Below are 24,246 nucleotides of genomic sequence, written 5' to 3' on the forward strand. Positions count from 1 at the left end.
CCCATAACATAACCCCACCGCCACCATGGGGCACTCTGTTCACAACACTGACATCAGCAAAATGCTCGCCCACACGACGCCATACACATTGTCTACCATCTGCCTGGTACAGTTGAAACCGGGATTAATTCGTGACGAGCACACTTTTCCAGTATGCCAGTGGCCATCGAAGGTGAGCATTTGCCCACTGAAGTCGGTTACGACACCGAACTGCAGTCAGGTCAAGACCCTGGTGAGGACGACGAGCACGCAGATGAGCTTCCCTGAGACGGTTTATGACAGTTTGCGCAGAAATTCTTGGGTTGTGCAAACCAACAGTTTCATCAGCTGTCTGGGTGGCTGATCTCAGACGATCCCCACAGGTGAAGAAGCCGGTTGTGGAGGTCCTGGGCTGGCGTGGTTACACGTGGTCTGCGGTTGTGAGGCCGGTTTAATGTACTGCCAAATTCCCTAAAACAACATTGGAGGCGGCTTATGGCAGAGAAATGAACATTACATTTTCTGGCAACAGCTCTGGTGGACATTCCTGCAGTCAGCATGCCAATTGCATGCTCCCTCAAAACTTGAGACATCTGTGGCATTGTGTGACAAAACTGCTAATTTTAGAGTGGCCTTGTGTAGAGCCCCACAGTGGAGGTGTCATAATACCCATAAAACCTAGCGATCAAACAGGGAAATGCTTCCAATCTTTTTTCCACCATTCATTTTTCCCATAGGGGATTTTAGAAACACTTAAAAGGGCTGTTTTTTGTGTAGGCTTACCCTACTGTGACGTTTTGATAACCATGTAAATCTCTCTTGGACAAGGTGACTTTTATCAATATATTCAGCTCTATTTACTCTCAGATTCGAAAATGCTAATTAGCATCAAAGTAGACATCATGCAAAAATACAAATCCCTGCAAGCTCCTGAAAGTCATCTCTAGCTGACACCTCTGCTAACAAGTATTGTGTCAATTTCAAACTTGCACAAGACAGTTCACAGAATTGTCCATTTAAAGAAATGTAGCCAATTTATTTTTAGCTAACATTAGATAGTTAATCCAGAGATTCTTACCTTTGCCTCGATTTGGCAGTCTCGTCCAGATCATCATGGCATTTGAAGTTCTTTATGATAGCCACATTAGCAGCTAATTAGCGTTTCATTTTGGGGGGTAAATACAGGCAAATAATGATAAAGTTAACCTTGTCCGAGAGATTTACACAGTTATGAAAACATCACGCCAGGGTAAACCTACACGAAATACAGCCCTTCTTTTAAGTGTTTCTAAAAAGTACATATTGTGGTACTCAATTTCCCCCAGCACAAGGTGCAACTGTGTAATGATCATGCCATGTAATCAGCTTTTGATATGCCACATGTCAGGTGGATAGATTATCTTGGCAAAGGAGAAATGTTTACTAACAGGAATGTAAACAAATTTGTGCACCAAATTTTGTGCATATGGTACATTTCTGGGATCCTTTACTTCAGCTCATGAAACGAAACATGGTACAAACACTTCACGTTGCGTTTATGTTTTTGTTCAGTGTATTTAAAACCTACAGCCGTGCATCCTAGTGACACAGTAACCACAGCTTTTATGCTTCCCTGGCCAATTGTGTCAAAAGGGTTGAGGAAGAGATGGATTATGGGTCATAGGTTACAACATGGTAAAACCTGCCGACCACTATTTGTTACCTGAGATTATAGTCTTTAAACCAAAGACAAAGGGGGATATTTGTCTCCAGAATTCTAGTACTGCGACATACGCACCAACAGGAAGACCATGTAGACCACTCCAGATTACGAGTACAGTGATTGAGTTTAATTACTTTATAAACTATATAAAACAATTATCTTAAAAACCAATGCATTTTCAGTGTAAATACATTTTTGAAATATAGAGGAAATCTATGTACAACAGTGTGAACTGTAACAGCATCTTCTGGCTGTTCACCAGAAATACACTTGGCTGCATAGAAGATTTGACATTATTGCCTACATAAAAAGAAAAGAAAATGATTTCTGTAAAAAGACTAGTTTATTTGAGATCTAACAGGCGCTTTTATTTGATAGACCGCTCTCCTGGTTTTCCATGACGTTGTAGTAAAATGTGAGCGCTTTCAACTCGTCGATTCTGACACGTATTCACAACAGAGAATTAACATAAGAGAAACAGAAATAAACTAAGTCGTCCCTCTAGAGGAATAATAGGCTAATGGAATAATTTCCCCAGTTTACCAAAGTTGCATTCTGACTAGCATTTATCATTAAAATTAATTGTCGTATGAAAACTGACTCAATTTAAAACTGACAAAAAAAAAGCCTGAGTTGATGGGGAAAGAGTAGTAATAATAAAGATAAAAAAGCCTGAGAGGAAAAAGCCTATTGAGTTACTATTTTACAGTAGTATAATTCGTGAAAAGGGGACATTTTCAGTTGATCCCAAAAAAAAATCCAGGTTATTTTACAGCAGACAGAAATTAATTAATTCAAGCATGATGAAAAAAAAAAAAACTGATCGGCAAGGTGGGCACAAGAAACACTGTAAACAAGGTACTTTGGAAGGAGAGCCCAAGTCCTTCAGACTGCATTTTGATGAGACCCTAACATCCACTCTTAGCATGATTTCCAGACAACTACATAATGTTACTTTACCTCTTGATTTAACACTTCTTTAAATAAGCTTGAGAACCACATTAAGAATGAGAGAAAACAAACAGTCAATAGCAGGATCCAGTGTTGTGGTTTGGTGAGATGTGTGGGCAGCTCTCGAGGGTATTTGTGTCTGTTTGAGTATTTTTTTTAAAGGCGTCCATTTTATAAAAATAAGAAAAGAAACTATGCTGCGACACCTATGGCACAGTGCAGCTTTCAACTCTTAAATAAAAAAATATTAAAATGTCTGTCATCCTGCTCCCACCCCTATCGTTCCTGGGATGTGGTGCACTATTGCAGAGTGGACACCACAGGTACGCTGAGCCCACAGATACACAGTGCACAGTACAGCTTTGTTTTCTTCCACATTCCCCATAAGGCATTTCCTGTGTTCAATGTGTGTCTATGGCTGATACTCTCGCCGCTAGGCCAGCTCCTTTGGCCCAGGCCGAAGCTGGCTGTTATGTCTTTCGGCTGCTCCAGATCTGCTCCGGCGTGCTCTTGTGGTCTGATGAGTACTCGAAAGGCGAACGGTGGCCCAGAGGCGAGCGTCCGTCATAGGACGAGCGCTGGTCGCACGGTGAACGGGGCCCGCTGGCCGACGCCCGGTGGTCTATCTGCCAGTCTGAGTGGTAGCGGTAGGAGTCGCCTCGTGATGACGACTTGTGCTCTGAGTATGAGCGGTGTTCGGAATGCGAGTGGTGGTCTGAGTTGAAGCGCTCCTTGCTGTCCATCCGTCTGTCTCGGCCTGACCGGTGCTCGTCCACCTTCCTGTGCTTAGTGTCGTTGTAGTATCTGTCAGAGAGATGGATGGGGGACACCATGAGCAAGACTGACCAGCACAGAAATCCAATATACAGAAATGATTAGTTACCTAGTTATCTGATCCACAATGGGACCAATTTGTTAAGAAACAAGGCATTGAGTTGCGCTAGATTCTAGAACTATAAAAAAATTATTAAAAAAAATCAATCAGTAGAACAATAATCCAGTCAGTAAAAATAAAATCAACACAAAATAATGTCCCTTAATTACCACTAATTTCAAATTAACCCCTTACTAGTATGACAAAAAAAAGATACCTTTAAAGACTATATAGGTGGTCTTACCTGCTGTCCTGCCGGTCTGACCGGTAGTGGACTTGGTGGTCTTTGCCGTTGCTGAAGGACAAGTAGGGTCTCTTCCTGGATTCTCCCCCGCTCCCCCACTTCCTGTTGTAGGGGTCCACGGAGGTATGCCTGTCCCGGTTGTCACGGTCCTTGCTGCCGCTGTGCTCGTGGTAGCGTGACGAAGAGTGGTGCCGCTCAGAGCTGTAGCGGTCCCTGCTGCTGTCTTCGTGGTGAGAGTTGTCCTTCAGCCTCTCGATGTCTGGGCCAAGAGGAGAGGAAGAACAGCCAGGGTTAGTAAGGCTACACAGAATTGCTTTTTATCTCATTGTTTATTCATATTTTTACATGTATCCTTCATTTAACCTGGTTAAATTAATCGCATCAACAACAAAAAAAATCAAGAGACCAGTCCAAGATAGCAAACAAACACAAATCAATCCTAAAATAAAGACTGACTAAAAAGACAAGTGAAAGGACATACCTGTGTGTTTAAAGCCATGGGTATTTACAGTGCTAGTGTTCTGGTCAGCTGCCTGTAAAAGAGAAGCCTCATAAACCACTGCCATTAACACTCAATTTGGAAAGATAGGAAATGCAATCTGAATTTGTATCACTTTATTATTTAGCAGACCTTTATGAGGTCAATTGATGCACAAGAACAGTAGCTCATTCGGCAAGGCCCAGTGTTATACATACCTGAGCATTCTCTTGTCTTTTCTTGATTGCGTGCTTATACAATTTATGCAATTTTCTTGCATCAAATTCTGTGAACTTTGAAACAAATATCCACAGGTTTCTAAAAACAAAAAAACAGACATTTAAGTCAACACTCTGGTCCTTGATACAAGGAGCCCCATAAATTATGGTATGCATGCAATCAATGGTAAAGGTACATGTCCAGATCTGTTCAATTGCAAGAGGACATAAATCTACAGTGAGTATGTCACAGATTTATTTGTAGCTTGCCCTGAGCTACATTTCATAACCCCAGTGTTGGAGCCAAATTCCTTTACCTTAAGTCTCACCCAAAAAATAATATGTTGTGCCTAATCGAATCAGGAAATATTGACTTATTGAATGGGGGGAGAACAAGCATTTGATACACTGCCGATTTTGCAGGTTTTCCTACTTACAAAGCATGTAATATAATAATATAATATAATATGCCATTTAGCAGACGCTTTTATCCAAAGCGACTTAGTCATGCGTGCATATATTTTGTGTATGGGTGGTCCCGGGGATCGAACCCACTACCTTGGCGTTACAAGCGCCGTGCTCTACCAGCTGAGCTACAGAGGACCCCAGGACCATGTAGAGGTCTGTAATTTTTATCATAGGTACACTTCAACTGTGAGAGACGGAATCTAAAACAAAAATCCACAAAATCATATTGTATGATTTTTAAGTAATTAATGTGCATTTTATTGCATGACATAAGTATTTGATACATCAGAAAAGCAGAACTTAATATTTGGTACAGAAACCTTTGTTTGCAATTACAGAGATCATACATTTCCTGTAGGTCTTGACCAGGTTTGCACACACTGCAGCAGGGATTTTGGTCCACTCCTCCATACAGACCTTCTCCAGATCCTTCAGGTTTCGGGGCTGTCGCTGGGCAATACGGACTTTCAGCTCCCTCCAAAGATGTTCTATTGGGTTCAGGTCTGGAGACTGGCTAGGCCACTCCAGGACCTTGAGATTCTTCTTACAGAGCCACTCCTTAGTTTCCCTGGCTGTGTGTTTCGGGTCGTTGTCATGCTGGAAGACCCAGCCACGACCCATCTTCAATGCTCTTACTGAGGGAAGGAGGTTGTTGGCCAAGATCTCGCGATACATGGCCCCATCCATCCTCCCCTCAATACGGTGCAGTCGTCCTGTCCCCTTTGCAGAAAAGCATCCAAAAAGAATGATGTTTCCACCTCCATGCTTCACGGTTGGGATGGTGTTCTTGGGGTTGTACTCATCCTTCTTCTTCCTCCAAACACGGCGAGTGGAGTTTAGACCAAAAAGCTCTATTTTTGTCTCATCAGACCACATGACATTCTCCCATTACTCCTCTGGATCATCCAGATGGTCATTGGCAAACTTCAGACGGGCCTGGACATGCGCTGGCTTGAGCAGGGGGACCTTGCGTGCGCTGCAGGATTTTAATCCATGATGACATAGTGTGTTACTAATGGTTTTCTTTTAGACTGTGGTCCCAGCTCTCTTCAGGTCATTGACCAGGTCCTGCCGTGTAGTTCTGGGCTGATCCCTCACCTTCCTCATGATCATTGATGCCCCACGAGGTGAGACCTTGCATGGAGCCCCAGACTGAGGGTGATTGACCGTCATCTTGAACTTCTTCCATTTTCTAGTAATTGCGCCAACAGTTGTTGCCTTCTCACCAAGCTGCTTGCCTATTGTCCTGTAGCCCATCCCAGCCTTGTGCAGGTCTACAATTTTATCCCTGATGTCCTTACACAGCTCTCTGGTTTTGGCCATTGTGGAGAGGTTGGAGTCTGTTTGATTGAGTGTGTGGACAGGTGTCTTTTATACAGGTAACGAGTTCAAACAGGTGCAGTTAATACAGGTAATAAGTGGAGAACAGGAGGGCTTCTTAAAGAAAAACTAACAGGTCTGTGAGAGCCAGAATTCTTACTGGTTGGTAGGTGATCAAATACTTATGTCATGCAATAAAATGCAAATTAATTACTTAAAAATCATACAATGTGATTTTCTGGATTTTTGTTTTAGATTCCGTCTCTCACAGTTGAAGTGTACCTATGATAAAAATTAGACCTCTACATGCTTTGTAAGTAGGAAAACCTGCAAAATCGGCAGTGTATCAAATAATTGTTCTCCCCACTGTAAGTATCAATATTACATAATTCATTATGGAGTATGGTTGATGAACTCATGTTTTTGGTTTTCTATTATGGTTATCATGGGTTTTTAAAAGCAATATGGAGCCTCTCCTGGGCACACCCCTTTCCCCCCCATGTTCCCCTAGTAGTATGGCTCAGCCAGGCCTCAAGTGTGGTGGTACCTTACAGTTAATATTTGGAACTAAGAAAGCTGCTACTAGTCTATACCCGTTTGTTAACCCTTTAAATCCGATCGCTTTGGCTTTGGTCATGGATGGAACATAGCCTATGAAATTACCTTTGCTTGTAAAATAAATGTTTGTTTTTATACTATTGGAAGCTTTTGATTCTCCTTTTTTGGTTGCTTTGGAAGCGTATCTGACCGCAGCATCACACACATACCTGTAGCCTTGAGGCAAGTTTAGAATTGGATTACGTATTGCCTTTATATTTGTCAAAAACTATCGCTGGATGGAAAGCCGATTAATGGATTGGAGGTAAAGATTGAATTCGAACAAGGTAAAACAAGCGCTGCTACTCTACTGTATATTCCAAGTGACGCTATTGATTTATGCTATTGAAGCTCTGACTGTTTGATTTGCGCTTCTCACTGTGGAGAGAGGGGAGTGAATTGTGGTTGCTCTTTCTATTGCTCAATATGCTTGATGTGTTGTTGGATGAATTCATGGAACTTTTGAGAATTGGAGCTTGGAATCGCGTGTCTGTTGTTCGATTTGCGCTCAGAGTTGAGAGCTCACTGTGGAGCGGAGAGAAAAGTGGACGCTTTGCTGATTGGCTGTCGTATCGGTGTTGTGATAACGTCATGTGTTGGGCTCATTCATTAAGCTGCGCCGTGCTAAAATGTGTTCATACTGTGCTGACGGATGCAAATCAATGGAATTGAATGGGATTGATGTTCAGTGCTATAACCTGCCTTTACAATGGATCCAATGGAAACTTAAGGATCTAAAAGTGCTAAATTGGGTGCACTTACTAAAAAGATGTATGAGATCACAGCTTATATGGGATGATGGAAATGTTGAATTGGTTTACAAAAAGATGTGCACAGGAGTTACATGGTCTCAATGAGTCAATAAAGGCTTTGTTACCTGCTGAGGAGGCAAAACAGGATCAGGTTGAATGGTATGGCCCAAACGCAGCAACACTGGATTATTTTGCAACCACAGTGGACAAATAGATGGAAGAAGCACAACAATGCACAGCGGCTAATAAAACTGATGAGGAGGTCCAGCCAAGAGATAGTTCCTCAAATGTCTCATCAAAATGTGGAAATTGATCACAACACAGCAGGCACTCAGAACAATCCACCACACCTTCTATCAGGCTCAATTTGGAGGCTGAAAAGGCAGCCTGACTGGTTAAAATTGAAGCACTGAAAATTAAACAAGAATTGGAGAAACAGGAGGCTCAAATCAAAGCACAAAAAGAATTGGAGCTAGAAGCTGAAATATTGGCTAACAGTGCTAAGCTGAATGTATGAAGCCACTCAAGGAATGGGAAACAAATCAGAGGAAGGAATGCACAATTACTTTAATTTAATGGGAAGGCCCGAGGATACCTCAGGGAAGGTTACTCAAAGAAAAAAAGGTGCCCACCACCACTCAGGTTGTCACAGGTCTCCATAGCAGACAATCACACACCATGGCTGACCTGGGATCCTCATTGTTCACCACGTCTGTTCATACTGCATAGGGCCAGGGTCAAAGTAGTATGTTGCAACAAAGTGCTACCACCACATACCACCTGTTGTAAGACCAAAAGATAGGCCTTCCTCCTCTAGTTGGAAGTGGCAGCTGTCTATCAACCCAGATCAGGGTGGAGCTGACATGGGCAGTATCGTCAACATTATGCAACACCAAAATGATATCACTGAAACACTGGTAAGGCAGCAAAGGTTGTCCTCATTACCACCTCTTAGTGTACCAGTGTTTAAGGGTGACCCACTAGACTACAGGTTATTTGTACGTGCCTTTGAACATGCTATTGAAGATAGGATCAAGAACAGCAAAGACAGGCTGTCCTTTTTGGCATTTCACCATGGGGCAATCCAGAGATCTAGTCTGCATTTGCCAACATATGGAGGGTGACAGAGTATGCAGAGGCCAAACAGCTTCTGAAAAAACTCTTTGGAGATAAGTATAGAATCGCCAAAGCTTACATTGAGAAAGCTCTAAGCTGGTCACCAATCAAGGTTGAAGTTTCAGAATCCCTACAAGCCTTTGTAGTTTCTCTCACTGGATGCTGCAACACTATGGATACTGTTCAACATATGGAGGAAATGGTCAGCCCATCAAATATGAGAGCCATAGTCTCAAAGCTGCCGTATAATATGAAAGAAAAACAGGGAGGGGCGGCTTATGACCTACAGGAGAGAAATGGAAGGAGAGCCAGGTTTGCTGATCTGGTTACCTTTGTTGATCGCCAAGCCAGGATAGCATGTCATCCTGTATTTGTAAACATAACGGAAACCCCCACTGCAGCAGTGATGGGAGGTTCAGGACCTGTGAGTAGGCCAAGTGTTCTGAAAGTGAGAAAGTGGTTTTGGTTTTGCCACCAGCGTCACACCAGCTGTGAAAACAGAGAAGAGCTGGGTTGGCAATAACTCTGGTGTGGCACTCAGGCAGTGTCCATTCTGTCAAAGAGAACTAGGCACGTGCACAGAACTGAACAAGAAGTCACATCAAGAGAAGTTGGACTTTTTGAAGAACAAGGGAGTCTGTTTTGGTTGTCTGACCCCTGGACACATGAGCAAAGGATGCAAAGACTTCCTTGTAAAGTGTGTTCATGTAAACATCCAACCATGTTGCACATCACCTACAAAGAGGTTAACAGCTGCAAAAGCAATGAAAACAGAGAGCAGTGTTACCAGTGCGTTTTTAAAATTGGATGGAGATGCTGGGAGTCACACTTGGGCCGGGGATCCTGATTGCATCCAAGCCATCGTGCCTGTGAGGGTGAAAATGGAAAAAAGTACGAGAACAGTGGAAACATGTCTTTCTAGATTCGGGCAGTACAGCCAAGGAGAGGGCCTATACGCTGTGAAAACCACTGCGCTGGATTGTGAATGGGCCTCTAAAAAAGGGCAATGTCTCCACCTATGGGCAGTCTCATATAATGGCACACATAATCTTTGTCGTAGAGCTGGAAGAGCTGCTTCAGCAACAGGTTTTTAAGCATGGCTTCCCAGAGCGCCACCATGAGGAGCAGCTTGAAATGTCAAGAGAAGACCATCTCTTCATGGAGCGTGTCTCTCAGTCAGCCATGAATGAGGATGCTGAATTTCTTAACAACCACTGTGTGGCAGTACAGCGTGCTCTCAACCTGAAAAGAAAACTCAGCAAGAATCCTCAGTTCTGTGAGGACTACACCAAGTTCATGACAGACATCCTGGACAAAGGCTTTGCAGTGAAGGTGCCAAGAGACTCTCAGAATGACAGCAGCAAGAGAGTTTGTTAAATCCCACACCACGGTGTATATCATCCCAAAAAGCACAAGCTGAGGGTGGTATTTGAATGTGGAGCCGCCTATCAAGAGACACCACTGAATGCTCAGCTTCTACAGGGCCCAGACTTGACAAACTGTCTTACTTGTATTTTGTCCTGATTTCGCCAAGAGCCTGTTGCCTCCATGGCAGACATTGAAGCCATGTTCCACCAGGGCAGGATACAGACCTTCTGAATTTTCTCTGGTGGCCAAATGGAGATCTGGAAAAGGAGCTGGAGGAGTACAAAATGGTGATGCATATCTTTGAGGCCATTTCATCTCCAATGTGCCAGTTGTGCTCTGAAGCAATGTGCAAAAGGACCACACAGACAGTTTCAAGTCAGAAGCAGTTCTGAGAAACTTCAACGTGGATGACTGTCTAAAGTCAATGGCAAGTGAGGATGAAGCCTTGACACTTACTCAGGACCTCACAAACTTGTGTGCTAAAGGAGGCTTAAGACTGAACAAATGGATCAGCAACAGTTGAGTTGTTATTGCCTCTATTCCTGAAGAGGAGACAGCAAAGGAGATAAAGGATTTGGACTTGGATCAGGACATGCTACCAGTAGAAAGAGCCCTTGGAGTACACTGCTGCGTTGAATCGGACTCACTAAAGTTCAAAATATTAATGAAGGACAGACCACTTAACAGAAGAGGCCTTCTTTCTATGGTGAGCTCTGTTTATGACCCGCTCGGTATATTGCAAGATCTGTGCAGGATGAAACTTGGATGGGATAAGAGCATCCCTGAAGTTCTGGTTCTAAGATGGTGTAACTGGTTGATGGATCTGAACCAGCTGTCTGACTACGAGGTCAAGAGATGCATCAAACTCAGTGATTTTGGAGAACCAGTTTTCGCTCAAGTCCATCACTTTGCTGATGCCAGTGAGAATGGTTATAGCACTGTCACTTACCTGTTGTTGAATAACAGAGAGCGTTAAGTTCACTGTGCTTTCATCATGGGTAAGGCCAGGGTCGCACCATTAAAAACAGTCACCATACCACGTATGGTGCTCACAGCTGCCACAGTTGCTGTACGTGTGGACAAGATGATGAGAGCAGAGTTGGAGCTATCACTCAAACCATCAGTTCTTTGGACTCACAGCACATCGGTCTTAAAATATGTCAGAAATGATACTGCAAGATTTCACACCTTTGTTGCTAACAGAGCCACTGCCATTAGGGAAGCTTCAGATGTGTCTCAGTGGAGACGTGAATACTTTGCTGAACCCTACTAACTATGCCTCCAGATGTGTCTCAGCAAAAGTCTTCCTGAAAAATGAGACATGGATTTCAGGACCAGACTTCCTAACGCAGCCAGAGTTGGAATGCCAGATCAAACTCTAACCTCATTTCTCACTACTTGGAGTGGCACCGCCTCAGAAGAGTGGTTGCATGGATCCTAAAGGTTAAAAGTGCATTAAAGCGTGTGAGAAAGTGTGTGAGAAAATAAATAATCTAAGTTTGGGACAAAAAGATGAGGAAAACAAGAATATGATGGAGAAGCAATTGAAGGGCTAGAAAAGAACACTGTTCAAAAGGTCTCTGTGGACAAGCTCATGGATGCAGAAGATCAAATTGTTTGTTTTTGTCAGAGGAGAATGTATTCCATATGAAATGGTAGCTCTGAAGAAAGGCTCAATGGTAAAAAGGAACAGCCATCTTCAAACTGTCTCTAGTGTTCCAAGATGGTCTGATGTGATGAGAGTAGGAGGTAGATTGAGCAGGTCAGCTATGCCAGCACAATCTAAGCACCCAGCTATCCTGCTCCCGTGCACAAAGCGAGGTCGGTGTGGAAGAACTTGACTGGCCTGCACAGAGCCCTGACCTTAACCCCATCGAACACCTTTGGGATGAATTGGAACTCCGACAGCGATCCAGACCTAATCGCACAACATCAGTGCCCGACCTCACTAATTCTCTTGTGGCTGAATAGAAGCAAGTCCCCACAGCAATGTTCCGACATCTAGTGGAAAACCTTCCCAGAAGAGTGGAGGGGGGACCAACTCCATATTAATGCCCATGATTGTGGAATGAAATGTTCGATGAGCAGGTGTCCACATACTTTTGGTCATGTAGTGTATGTCTGCTGCTGGAGGCCCCCGCATAGCAAACCACACACCCCTTTTCATCCCCCGTACACCCACATGCATACTGACATTCCTTGGAACACACACATTACTAAAGATATCTATATTTTATTTTCTCCTAATGGACTATTGAACTTTGCCTCCCTCTATGTTTTGACAGTTGTAATTGTTTTGATGGGACTAGGGGCAGAAATGTTGGAGCCAAATTCCCTTACTTTCAGTCTCACTTTAATTGATTAGCCTAATTCGAAATCAGGAAATATTGATTTATTAAATATAAGTATGAATATTGCATTATGAATTATGGAGTATGGTTGTTGAACTCATGTTTTTGGTTTTCTACTATGGCTATCATGGGTATTTAAAAGCAATAATTTAAAAGCAATACGGAGCCTCTCCTGGGCACACCCCTTTCCCCTTTCGTATACATATTTAGTGCTTTGGTAGTATTGCTCAGCCAGGCCTCCGGTATGGCGGTACAATACAGTTTTTGACTGCTAATACTTGGAACTAAGAAAGCTGCTACTAGTCTATACCCTTTTGTTTACCGTTTATATCAGATCGCTTTGGCTTTGATCATGGATGGAACATAGCCTAGGAAATTACCTTTGTTTGGAAAATACATTTGTTTGTTGGTTTTTATACTGTTGAAGCTTTTGATTTTCCTTTTTTGGTTGCTTTTAAAGCGCGTCTGACCGCGGCATCACAAACAGTGGCTTGCGAAACTATTCACCCCCCTTGGCATTTTTCATATTTGTTGCCTTACAACCTGGAATTAAAATGGATTTTTGGGGGGTTTGTATCATTTGAAGATGCAAAATATTTTTTTATTGTGAAATAAGAAGTAAGACAAAAAACAGAAAACTTCAGCGTGCATAACTACTCACCCCCCCAAAGTCAATACTTTGTAGAGCCACCTTTTGCAGCAATTACAGCTGCAAGTCTCTTGGGGTATGTCTCTATAAGCCTGGCACATCTAGCCACTGGGATTTTGCCCATTCTTCAAGGCAAAACTGCTCCAGCTCCTTCAAGTTGGATGGGTTCCATCGGTGTACAGCAATCTTTAAGTCATACCACAGATTCTCAATTGGATTGAGGTCTGGGCTTTGACTAGGCCATTCCAAGACATTTAAATGTTTCCCCTTAAACCACTCGACTGTTGCTTTAGCAGTTTGCTTAGGGTCATTGTCCTGCTGGAAGGTGAACCTCTGTCCCTGTCTCAAATCTCTCGAAGACTGAAACAGGTTTCCCTCAAGAATTTCCCTGTATTTAGCGCCATCCATCATTCCTTCAATTCTGACCAGTTTCCCAGTCCCTGCCGATTAAAAACATCCCCACAGCATGATGCTGTCACCACCATGCCTCACTGTGGGGATGGTGTTCTTGGGGTGATGAGAGGTGTTGGGTTTGTGCCAGACATAGCGTTTTCCTTGATGGCCAAAAAGCTCAATTTTAGTCTCATCTGACCAGAGTACCTTCTTCCATATGTTTGGGGAGTCTCCCACATGCCTTTTGGCAAACACCAAACATGTTTGCTTATCTTTTTCTTTAAGCAATGGCTTTTTTCTGGCCACTCTTCCGCAAAGCCCAGCTCTGTGGAGTGTACGGCTTAAAGTGGTCCTATGGACAGATACTCCAATCGCCGCTGTGGAGCTTTGCAGCTCCTTCAGGGTTATCTTTGGTCTCTTTGTTGCCTCTCTGATTAATGCCCTCCTTGCCTGGTCCGTGAGTTTTGGTGGGCGGCCCTCTCTTGGCAGGTTTGTTGTGGTACCATATTAGTTCCATTTTTTAATAATGGATTTAAAAAATGGTGCATCGTGGGATGTTTAAAGTTTCAGATATTTTTTTATAACCCAACCCTGATCTGTACTTCTCCACAACTTTGTCCCTGACCTGTTTGGATAGCTCCTTGGTCTTCATGAAGCCGCTTGCTTGGTGGTGCCCCTTGCTTAGTGGTGTTGCAGACTCTGGGGCCTTTCAGAACAGGTGTATATATACACTGAGATCATGTGACAGATCATGTGACACTTAGATTGCACACAGGTGGACTTTATTTAACTAATTATGTGACTTCTGAAGGTAATTGGTTGCACAAAATCTTATTTAGGGGCTTCTTAGCAAAGGGGGTGAATACATATGCACGCACCACTTTTCCGTTATTTATTTGGTCGAATTTTTTAAAACAAGTTATTACTTTCATTTAACTTCACCAATTTGGACTATTTTGTGTATATCCATTACATGAAATCCAAATAAAAATCCATTTAAATTACAGGTTGTAATGCAACAAAATAGGAAAAACGCTATGGGGGATGAATACTTTTGCAAGGCACTGTACCTGTAGCCTCAAGGCAAGTTTTGAATTGGATTATGAATTGTCTTTATACCCATAGTAATGAAACGTTACAAAACTTCAAACAGTAAATGAACATTCAGTTAGTTTGCCAATGCCATGCCTGTCCAATTTCCCTAAGGATGTAATGACGTTGTTGTTTGTATTAATAAACCGGGTAGTTTGGATCCTGAATACAACAGCATTCCAGCTGTGTGTATATCAGACAATAACCAAAGGTATGACAAAAATAAATGTCAATATCATGTATTTCAAAGAGGGCTTGATCTCAATCTGCAAATTGATTATAACAAAACTTTGAACGTGCACTCATATCGTGAACTTATATTGTGGACCACAGGAAGAGTAGTTGCTTTAGTAACAACAGCTAATAGGGATTCTAATAAATAAATAAAATATATAGAGCGCCTTACTTTCTCCACTGTTTTATCTGCTCGGGGTTGGAGTACTCCTTGAGACACTCAGTGATGTGGTCTCCGATCTTGATGAGGCACTGGCGCGTGTGCTCCAGCTGCTCGCGTTCCGATAGGCCCTTCTCCGGCCGGTCCAGCTGCTTCAGGGCCGCCTTGACCGGTCGCATCCTCTCCTTGCACTGAGGGACACACAGACAGGATATATACAGTGTTTGGAGGGCCAACATTGGCAAGATGGTATTTGAGTTACCATGACAAATATCAATACAAATACTAGATCAATTGGACAAATTTACAGCATTTTCTGACCATTGGAGTTTTGACTAGCTCCCTATACATTTTGACTAGGGTTTTGACTCGGTCCCTAGACGTTTGGACTCGGTCCCTAGACGTTTGGACTCGGTCCCTAGACGCTTCGACTAGGTCCCTAGTCGGGGCGGCATGTAGCTTAGTGGGTAAGAGCATTGTGCCAGTAACCGAAAGGTCGCTGGTTCTAATCCACGAGCCGACTAGGTGAAAAATCTGTCGATGTGCCCTTAAGCAAGGCACTTAACACTAATTGCTCCTGTAAGTCGCTGGATAAGAGCGTCTGCTAAATCACTAAAATGTAAATGTAGACGTTTCGACTAGGTCCCTAGACGCTTCGACTTGGATCCTAGACGTCATGACTCATTTGTTGACATTTTGACTCACTGACTGAGTGGACGTTGTGTTTTTGACATAGTTGCGTCACTGACACGTGACTCACCACACTGAAGGTCTTCTGGTCGAGTTCCTCCGACTCTTCTGAGATGGGCACGTTCTCGTCTCCTGCTGTGATGTGGACTGGAGTGTCTGAGGCCTTCTTCACCTTATCTCGTACCTCAGCCTTCACCTCGCACGGCTGCTAACCACAAAATGACAATAAATAAATGACAATCGTAAAGATGAAGATTTTCTACGTAGAGAGACATAACTTATTATAAACCGTGTAATAAGACGCCGTAAAAGCCGTACCTGACTGACTTTAGTGCTTATTTATTTAGTTTCATATTTGCAGTGCAACGAACTGCACGTTTTTCAATCCTTTCTGACTATTCCCAACGTGGCGATGTCTTACCTTCTCCCCTGTGACCTCTTCCTGTTTATGTACTGGCTCCACATGCTTGGTGTCCTTCTTCTCTTTAAGCTCCTTCTCTTTCACCTCCCGGCTCTCCTCCTTCTCCTTTTTAATCTCCCTTTCTTTGGGCTCCCTTTTCTCCTCGGGCGGCGAGGGCACCTTCTCTGGCTCAGGCTTCTCCTCCTCCTCCTTCACCACCATGCGCTCCGCTCGGCCCCTTCTGGGCGGCGACTTCACTGGGACCACCTCCTGGGAGAGAGAGAGAGAGAGATGGTTAGCATAGCTACAGACTGCCTCGATGCATTGAAGGTCCCCTAGAACACTGTGGCCTCCATCATTTTGGAACCACCAAGACTCTTCCTAGAGCTGGCTGCCCGGCCTAACTGAGCAATCGGGGGAGAAGGGCCTTGGTCAGGGAGGTGACCAAGAACCCGATGGTCATTCTGACAGAGCTCCAGAGTTCCTCTGTGGAGATGGTAGAACCTTCAACAAGGTCAACCATCTCTGCGGCACTCTACCAATCAGGCCTTTATGGTAGAGTGGCCAGACAGAAGCCACTCCTCAGTAAAAGGCACATGACAGCCCGCTTAAAGGACTCTCAGACCATGACAATTCTCTGGTCTGATGAAACCAAGATTGAACTCTTTGGACTGAATGCCAAGCGTCACGTCTGGAGGAAACCTGGCACCATCCCTACGGTGAAGCATGGTGGTGGCAGCATCATTCTGTGGGGATGTTTTTCAGCGGCAGGGACTGGGAGACTAGTCAGGATCGAGGGAAAGATGAACGGAGCAAAGTACAGAGAGATCCTTGATGAAAACCTGCTCCAGAGCGCTCAGGACCTCAGACTGGGGCGAAGATTCACCTTCCAACAGGACAACGACCCTAAACACACAGCCAAGACAATGCAGGAGTGGCTTCGGGACAAGTCTATGAATGTCCTTGAACCCGATCGAACATCACTGGATACCTGAAAATAGCTGTGCAGCAACGCTCCCCATCCAACCTGACAGAGCTTGTGAGGATCTGCAGAGAAGAATGGGAGAAACTCCCCAAATTCAAGTGTGCCAAGCTTGTAGAAGACCCAAGAAGACTTGAGGCTGTAATCGCTGCCAAAGGTGCTTCAAAGTACTGAGTAAAGGGTCTGAATACTTATATGTAATATCTAATTTTTTTCCTGCTTTTATTTTTAAACCTGTTTTTGCTTTGTCATTATGGGGTATTGTGTGTAGATTGATGAGGGGAAAAAAACATTTTAATCCATTTTAGAATAAGGCTGTAACGTAACACAATGTGGAAAAAGTCAAGGGGTCTGAATACTTTCCGAATGCACTGTATAAGCTTTCCACAATCATAAGACCCACTAATCACTTAATTATTTGATCAAAATAGTTTAACCTGCTTTTTTGCAATAATCACTGATCTGGCTTTCAAGTCTGTCTATGAAAATGCCATTTATGTTATAAATTTGACCAGAACCATGCATAATGCACATTCACTAATAATGACCAACTCCTTGTAGCAGGCATTATAGAACATTTACACAGGTCTCATAAACAATCTCTCAAGCACAAGCCCACGTGCTAGTGAGTAGCAAGCTAATCTTTATATTTAAAGTCTAGCCAACTTGGATCTATTTGCTAGCTAACGAGGTAGAACAGTTGAATTGTTATGAACACACCCTTCTGTCCGTCTCCAACTGTTTGAACAGCGTGCACCTGTTGAAATCAAGCGGCCTACCTTTTTTCTCCGAATGAGAAAGAGTTGCAAATTCCTTACATAATTGTTTTTTATGCTCTTTGCACATTTATAAAAACACAGACAGCTAGTATAACAGTCTGTGGCTAAAATGCTATTAGCGGTACACGACAGAAACTGAGCATTCATTTTCCAAAATCAATTTTAATTGATCCTCCCGTATTATTAGGGTGTGCTAGTCGCGCAATTTGAGGAGTTGAGACATAAAAAGGGTATAGTTAGAAAGCTTATGTTCTCCTCTGTTACAGTAAAATAATGCCTCAATGTGTTTCGGTGTCCATATGAGCGATTCTGTTGGACCAAATCTCAAATGCAAATAGCGAGTGGCAGGGGCAAGAGCTTTGTGTGTGTGTGTGTGTGTGTGTAAATGGGAAGGTGCACAATCACAGCAGAAGGAGCGAAGGATACGAGACCAAATAGACAACACGAGAACAAGCTGACAAAATGAAGAAAATAAAAAATTAACTAGATTCTTGCGATACAGGCATTTGTAAAATCTTGCTAAAACATCAATTCAAATTAATCTAATGAATTCGATATATCGCCCAGCCCTAGTTTGAGGTGGTTTTTTTTGAAGGGGTTTTGTCAAATGTATGCTTTGGCCGCAAATACAACTATACGGTGAGTCATCAACATTATTTGGGTATGACTTAACAGAATATTAGCTTTTAGAAGTGAGCTTTTCACTGGACAGTTACTTTAAAAACTGAATTATATAACCATGCTTGTGGGCAAATGGGTTTAGTCAAACTGCCATACAGAGCAGGCAATAACCTTAACGGACAACAGTACTGTAAGGCCCACACCCTAGACAAGGTGATTTTCAGATTGGGCCCATTCATTGAGTTTAGTTGACTGATTACTGAGTTTATTTGATCACTCACTCATTGCTATTTTTATTGTAACAGTCTACACTTGTGTTAAGTGGCACATTTAGATATGTCAAAAAAGGTTATTATTAGTATTATTAGTTATTATTAGCCCAAAAGAAGACAACAGGGAAAGGTAAAGGGATCCCTTGTCTACTATCCACAGCCTTAAGGAGTATTCTATCATAGTCAAAGTAGGGGGAAGTTGCCACTAGACCAGGGGTGTTCAATGTCAATCCTGGAGGGCCAAAACACTTCTGGTGTTCATCCTATCCTTCTAATCAGGGACTGAATCAGACCTGGGAAATCAGGTGAGCGCAATTATCTACCAGGTAGAAACAAAAACCTGAAGTGTTTCGGCCCTCCAGGACCGGAATTGAACAGCCCTCCCCTAGACTCTGATCTTGGGTCAGTTCTGCATTTACCCCACTAATGGTTAAAGTGGCACTCCAGGTATGTCATGACATGGTACGAGTGGGGGGTGAGCCTTTCCTCTTTTGTTCTCTATTGTTACTCAAGCAATGGGGGAGGCCAATGACATCACAAATTCCCATCAGACCAACTCCTTGAATGCTCTACTCCTTGAAGTTTGCAGTTGTGTCTAAAAAGAACACAACTTTTTTTTTTTTACCCTTTAGTGTGTGTACTTTACTGCATTTATACTTGGGATATCACTTTTACATTTTACATTTACATTTTAGTCATTTAGCAGACGCTCTTATCCAGAGCATACATTTGCATTTATTTATTTTTCATACTGGCCCCCCGTGGGAATCGAACCCACAACCCTGGCGTTGCAAACGCCATGCTCTACCAACTGAGCTACATCCCTGCCGGCCATTCCCTCCTCTAACCTGGACGACGCTGGGCCAATTGTGCGCCGCCCCATGGGTCTCCCGATCGCAGCCGGCTACGACAGAGCCTGACTCGAACCAGTATCGCTAGTGGCACAGCTAGCAATGCGATGCAGTGCCTTAGAACACTGCGCCAACAGGGAAAGTTCAAAATCACTGGAGGAAGTCCTTAAGGCTAGGATTGGGGGAGGGAAAGCTGATGAATGATCTATAGCTAGGGAAGAATCATTCTCCTACATACCTTTTCCTCCTCAATCTCGTCCTCTGAGGACTTCTCTGAGGGGGGCTCCGAGGACAGACTCTTCACCACTTCGTCCACTTCGGCTGGCTTCACAGCTTTGTTCTTCTTACTCAGTTTCCTTTTCCGTGAGTTGGCCTACAACAACAAAAGGTGAAAACAATCATAATTCTTTGCAACTCATTAAAAAAAACACGTGGGCCCCTTGAAATAGAATGTGTCCTGGGTTTTTGACTTTCCATGCCACACCAGACGCTTTTACTGGTACAAATCAGTTGCGATTTTGTTAATATGTTTAAAGTGTGTGAAAATGATCCTCCTGGTGATTATATTTGCCACAATTGGGAGTTAGATGTGTCTGATAGCCAAAGCCAGTTCAATCATTGGTCCATACAGTGAGAGAAAAAAGTATTTGATCCCCTGCTGATTTTGTACGTTTGCCCACTGACAAAGACATGATCAGTCTATAATTTTAATGGTAGGTTTATTTGAACAGTGAGAGACAGAATAACAACAAAAAAATTACAAAAAAACGCATGTCAAAAATGTTATAAATTGATTTGCATTTTAATGAGGGAAATAAGTATTTGACCCCTCTGCAAAACATGACTTAGTACTTGGTGGCAAAACCCTTGTTGGCAATCACAGAGGTCAGACGTTTCTTGTAGTTGGCCACCAGGTTTGCACACATCTCAGGAGGGATTTTGTCCGACTCCTCTTTGCAGATCTTCTCCAAGTCATTAAGGTTTCGAAGCTGACGTTTGGCAACTCAAACCTTCAGCTCCCTCCACAGATTTTCTATGGGATTAAGGTCTGGAGACTGGCTAGGCCACTCCAGGACCTTAATGTGCTTCTTATTGAGCCACTCCTTTGTTGCCTTGGCCGTGTGTTTTGGGTCATTGTCATGCTGGAATACCCATCCACAACCCATTTTCAATGTCCTGGCTGAGGGAAGGAGGTTCTCACCCAAGATTTGACGGTACATGGCCCCGTCCATCGTCCCTTTGATGCGGTGAAGTTGACCTGTCCCCTTAGCAGAAAAACACCCCCAAAGCATAATGTTTCCACCTGCATGTTTGACGGTGGGGATGGGGTTCTTGGGGTCATAGGCAGCATTCCTCCTCCTCCAAAGACGGCGAGTTGAGTTGATGCCAAAGAGCTCGATTTTCGTCTCATCTGACCACAACACTTTCACCCAGTTCTCCTCTGAATCATCCAGATGTTCATTGGCAAACTTCAGACGGGCCTGTATATGTGCTTTCTTGAGCAGGTGGACCTTGCAGGCACTGCAGGATTTCAGTCCTTCACGGCGTAATGTGTTACCAATTGTTTTCTTGGTGACTATGGTCCCAGCTGCCTTGAGATCATTGACAAGATCCTCCCGTGTAGTTCTGGGCTGATTCCTCACCGTTCTCATGATCATTGCAACTCCACAAGGTGAGATCTTGCATGGAGCCCCAGGCCGAGGGAGATTGGCAGTTATTTTGTGTTTCTTCCATCTGCGAATAATCGCACCAACTGTTGTCACCTTCTCACCAAGCTGCTTGGTGATGATCTTGTAGCCCATTCCAGCCTTGTGTAGGTCTACAATCTTGTCCCTGACATCCTTGGAGAGCTCTTTGGTCTTGGCCATGGTGGAGAGTTTGGAATCTGATCGATTGATTGCTTCTGTGGACAGGTGTCTTTTATACAGGTAACAAACTTAGATTAGGAGCACTCCCTTTAAGAGTGTGCTCCTAAACTCAGCTCGTTACCTGTATAAAAGACACCTGGGAGCCAGAAATCTTTCTGATTGAGATGGGGTCAAATACTTATTTTCCTCATTAAAATGCAAATCAATTGATAACATTTTTGACATGCGTTTTTCTTGATTTTTTTTGTTGTTATTCTGTCTCTCACTGTTCAAATAAACCTACCATTAAAATTATAGACCGATCATTTCTTTGTAAGTGGGCAAACGTACAAAATCAGCAGGGGATCAAATACTTTTTCCCCTCACTGTACATAGAATTACATATAGAATCATTAGGAATGATACCGTTACCTTCTTATAAAGCTCCTTTCGGCAGCCAGCAATGCACTAGTATTGACTATTCACGATAGTCTTCATAGAGACACTTGACACGTTGTTTACATCGCAGGATGCCAGTATGAGACCGCAAAGCTGCAGTAACTTTGTCATAACTCACACTGTTTTTGACACCAACTAAAACCGGTTGACATGTTATTACGAGGAACTGGCACTCTGTCACAGAGACCAGGCATGACAAAGAGGCCTACTCTGACCAAATGGCACATTTTGTAAAACTCAGGAGAATCAACAACATTCTTTAGCTAGCCAGGGATTGGTACATCCATTTCTGGACTTAAAGGTAGAGTCAGCAATGCACAAAGTAAAACAGCAATATTGGGCTGACTTCTGCAACAACTAAGAGCGTGAAGCACGAGGCCAAACTTCTTAGCTGTTTTGGTCCTGCAGCTATCACATTGTTGCAGAGTGAAGTGCATCTCTGCATGAGCACAGACACTCAAAGAGCCTCGTCTTACATCGGGCTCATCTACAATATCTGTGATTCATCATATCGCTGAGTCTCAGTTTAACAGCCTTGATATAAAGCCATTGATTGTTGAATATCATAACTTATCAGTGCCTCATTAGTCTAGTACAGTCTTACCCGAACATATAACCTTGTTTACTCCATTGTTTGCAAACAATGTCATTGTAAACAATATATAGGTTCAAACCATGGTTTAAACTATAATTTTGGATCTGAAGGACTGTCAGTATCTCGAGCACTGTTGATGAATTTAAAGAGCTACATTTCCCTCGCCTCATTCCTCAGCTGTTTATCAAAAACAAGTGGCAAAAGCGTTGTGTTTTTCGAATCCCAGACTGTAGCTTTAATTCTGGACTTTTAGATAACAATTTAAGACTTTATTCAACGCTTCAAGACTATCCACATACTAGGATTTCACCAGGAATGCCTACTTTTAAATGTCCCTCAAATGAGTGGTTAAAACGTATCTTATTATAGTGGAACTGTAGGTTCAAAAAAAGAAACACATGGAGGTGGAATCTAATGATATTTGGTGAAACTAAAAATGACACGAGCCAATAGAAAAGGAGATGTACTATAGGACACAGACTTTGCATAGACAACCGTGATCCAGCCAGTCATGGCCACTTACTGTCCCTGTTTGCCTCTGTACTTCCTTTTTGGCCAGGTCCTTGCTCAATAATTTGATGAGGTAGTCCGCTCTCGTCTGCAGTTGCTTGGCCTGTGGCTTCTTGTCAGGGTCGTCTGGCAGGAGCTGGTTCACACGAAGCAACGGATGCGTAAATTAATACAACTATAACAAAGGCAATGACATTTTCAGTTCCCCTATAAAGTGAGACCCTGTGAGCTGGGACGATGAACCAAAAATGACCAACACCGAATGTACCGAGCAATTATTGATGACATTTTACTAATATTGTTAAAGGTCCAATGCAGTTCCTGAGTGGCGCAGTGGTCTAAGGCACTGCATCGCAGTGCTAACTGTGCCACTAGAGATCCTGGTTCGAATCCAGGCTCTGTCGCAGCCGGCCGCGACCGGGAGACTCATGGGCGGCGCACAATTGGCCCAGCGTCGTCCAGGGTAGGGGAGGGAATGGCCGGCAGGGATGTAGCTCAGTTGATAGAGCATGGCGTTTGCAACGCCAGGGTTGTGGGTTCGATTCCCACGGGGGGCCAGTATAAAAAAATGATGTATTCACTAACTGTAAGTCGCTCTGGATAAGAGCGTCTGCTAAATGACTAAAATGTAAATGTAAATGTAGATGTTTTTATCTCAATATCAAATCATTTCTGGGTAACAATTTTAAAAAAAATCTTGGCAAAGAGCAATTTCTCAAGCAAGAATTTTGCTAGAACTGTCTGGGAGTGGTCTGAGTTGGGAGGGGAAAACTAAAAACGAGCTGTTATTGGCATAGAGGTTTGGAACTCTATCTTATTGGTCTATTATCTAATTTACTGCGTCACCAGGCAGACCAAAACTCCATCCCACCAAAACAGGCAGAGATTTCAGGCGGTCTTTTCAAACAGCTCTTACACTAAAAGGGTACTTTCATAATTTTCACAATTTCACAGTATTATTACAACCTCAGTGTGGAAATACATATAACACACAGGAAAATCACATTTTTGACAGCACTGGGACATTAATTACGATAAGTAGCCTGTTCTAGAGAAATGTGAAATGTAATAAGTCTGCTAATACGGGTGATTGTGAACGGGACAATTAATAGCTACAACATTCAAAGCAGTAGTAGTATTCGTTTTGAACGTAATATAAAAAAGTAGCTGTGGTCCACATAAATGTTAGAAACATTTCGTCAAAGATGGTTTAGTACGAAGATAAGTAGAAACTGCTTCTACAATAGAAATCCCTGATCACGCTTGTAGGCAATGTCATGGCGACGTTAGCTAG

General features: G+C 43.1%; 1 protein-coding gene across 2 annotated transcripts in view; it reads right to left on the reverse strand.

Annotated features, from left to right (window-relative positions):
• Nucleotides 1-1,786: 1,786 nt before the first annotated feature.
• The window catches only part of LOC121541392 (chromodomain-helicase-DNA-binding protein 1), a 125,774-nt gene continuing 103,314 nt past the window's right edge, over nt 1,787-24,246 (reverse strand). For both annotated transcript variants that reach the window (XM_041850367.2, XM_041850366.2), the window contains 9 exons: nt 22,966-23,088; nt 19,780-19,914; nt 16,058-16,306; nt 15,707-15,844; nt 14,959-15,137; nt 4,447-4,546; nt 4,232-4,283; nt 3,751-4,009; nt 1,787-3,436 (listed from right to left, as the gene is read on the reverse strand). In XM_041850367.2, the coding sequence (XP_041706301.1) occupies nt 3,103-3,436; nt 3,751-4,009; nt 4,232-4,283; nt 4,447-4,546; nt 14,959-15,137; nt 15,707-15,844; nt 16,058-16,306; nt 19,780-19,914; nt 22,966-23,088 (1,569 nt within the window). In that variant the 3' untranslated portion in view covers nt 1,787-3,102. The remainder of the gene's footprint in view (nt 3,437-3,750; nt 4,010-4,231; nt 4,284-4,446; nt 4,547-14,958; nt 15,138-15,706; nt 15,845-16,057; nt 16,307-19,779; nt 19,915-22,965; nt 23,089-24,246) is intronic.

Source organism: Coregonus clupeaformis, chromosome 27 (genome assembly GCF_020615455.1).
Source record: "Coregonus clupeaformis isolate EN_2021a chromosome 27, ASM2061545v1, whole genome shotgun sequence".
NCBI classification, from domain to species: Eukaryota; Metazoa; Chordata; class Actinopteri; order Salmoniformes; family Salmonidae; genus Coregonus; species Coregonus clupeaformis.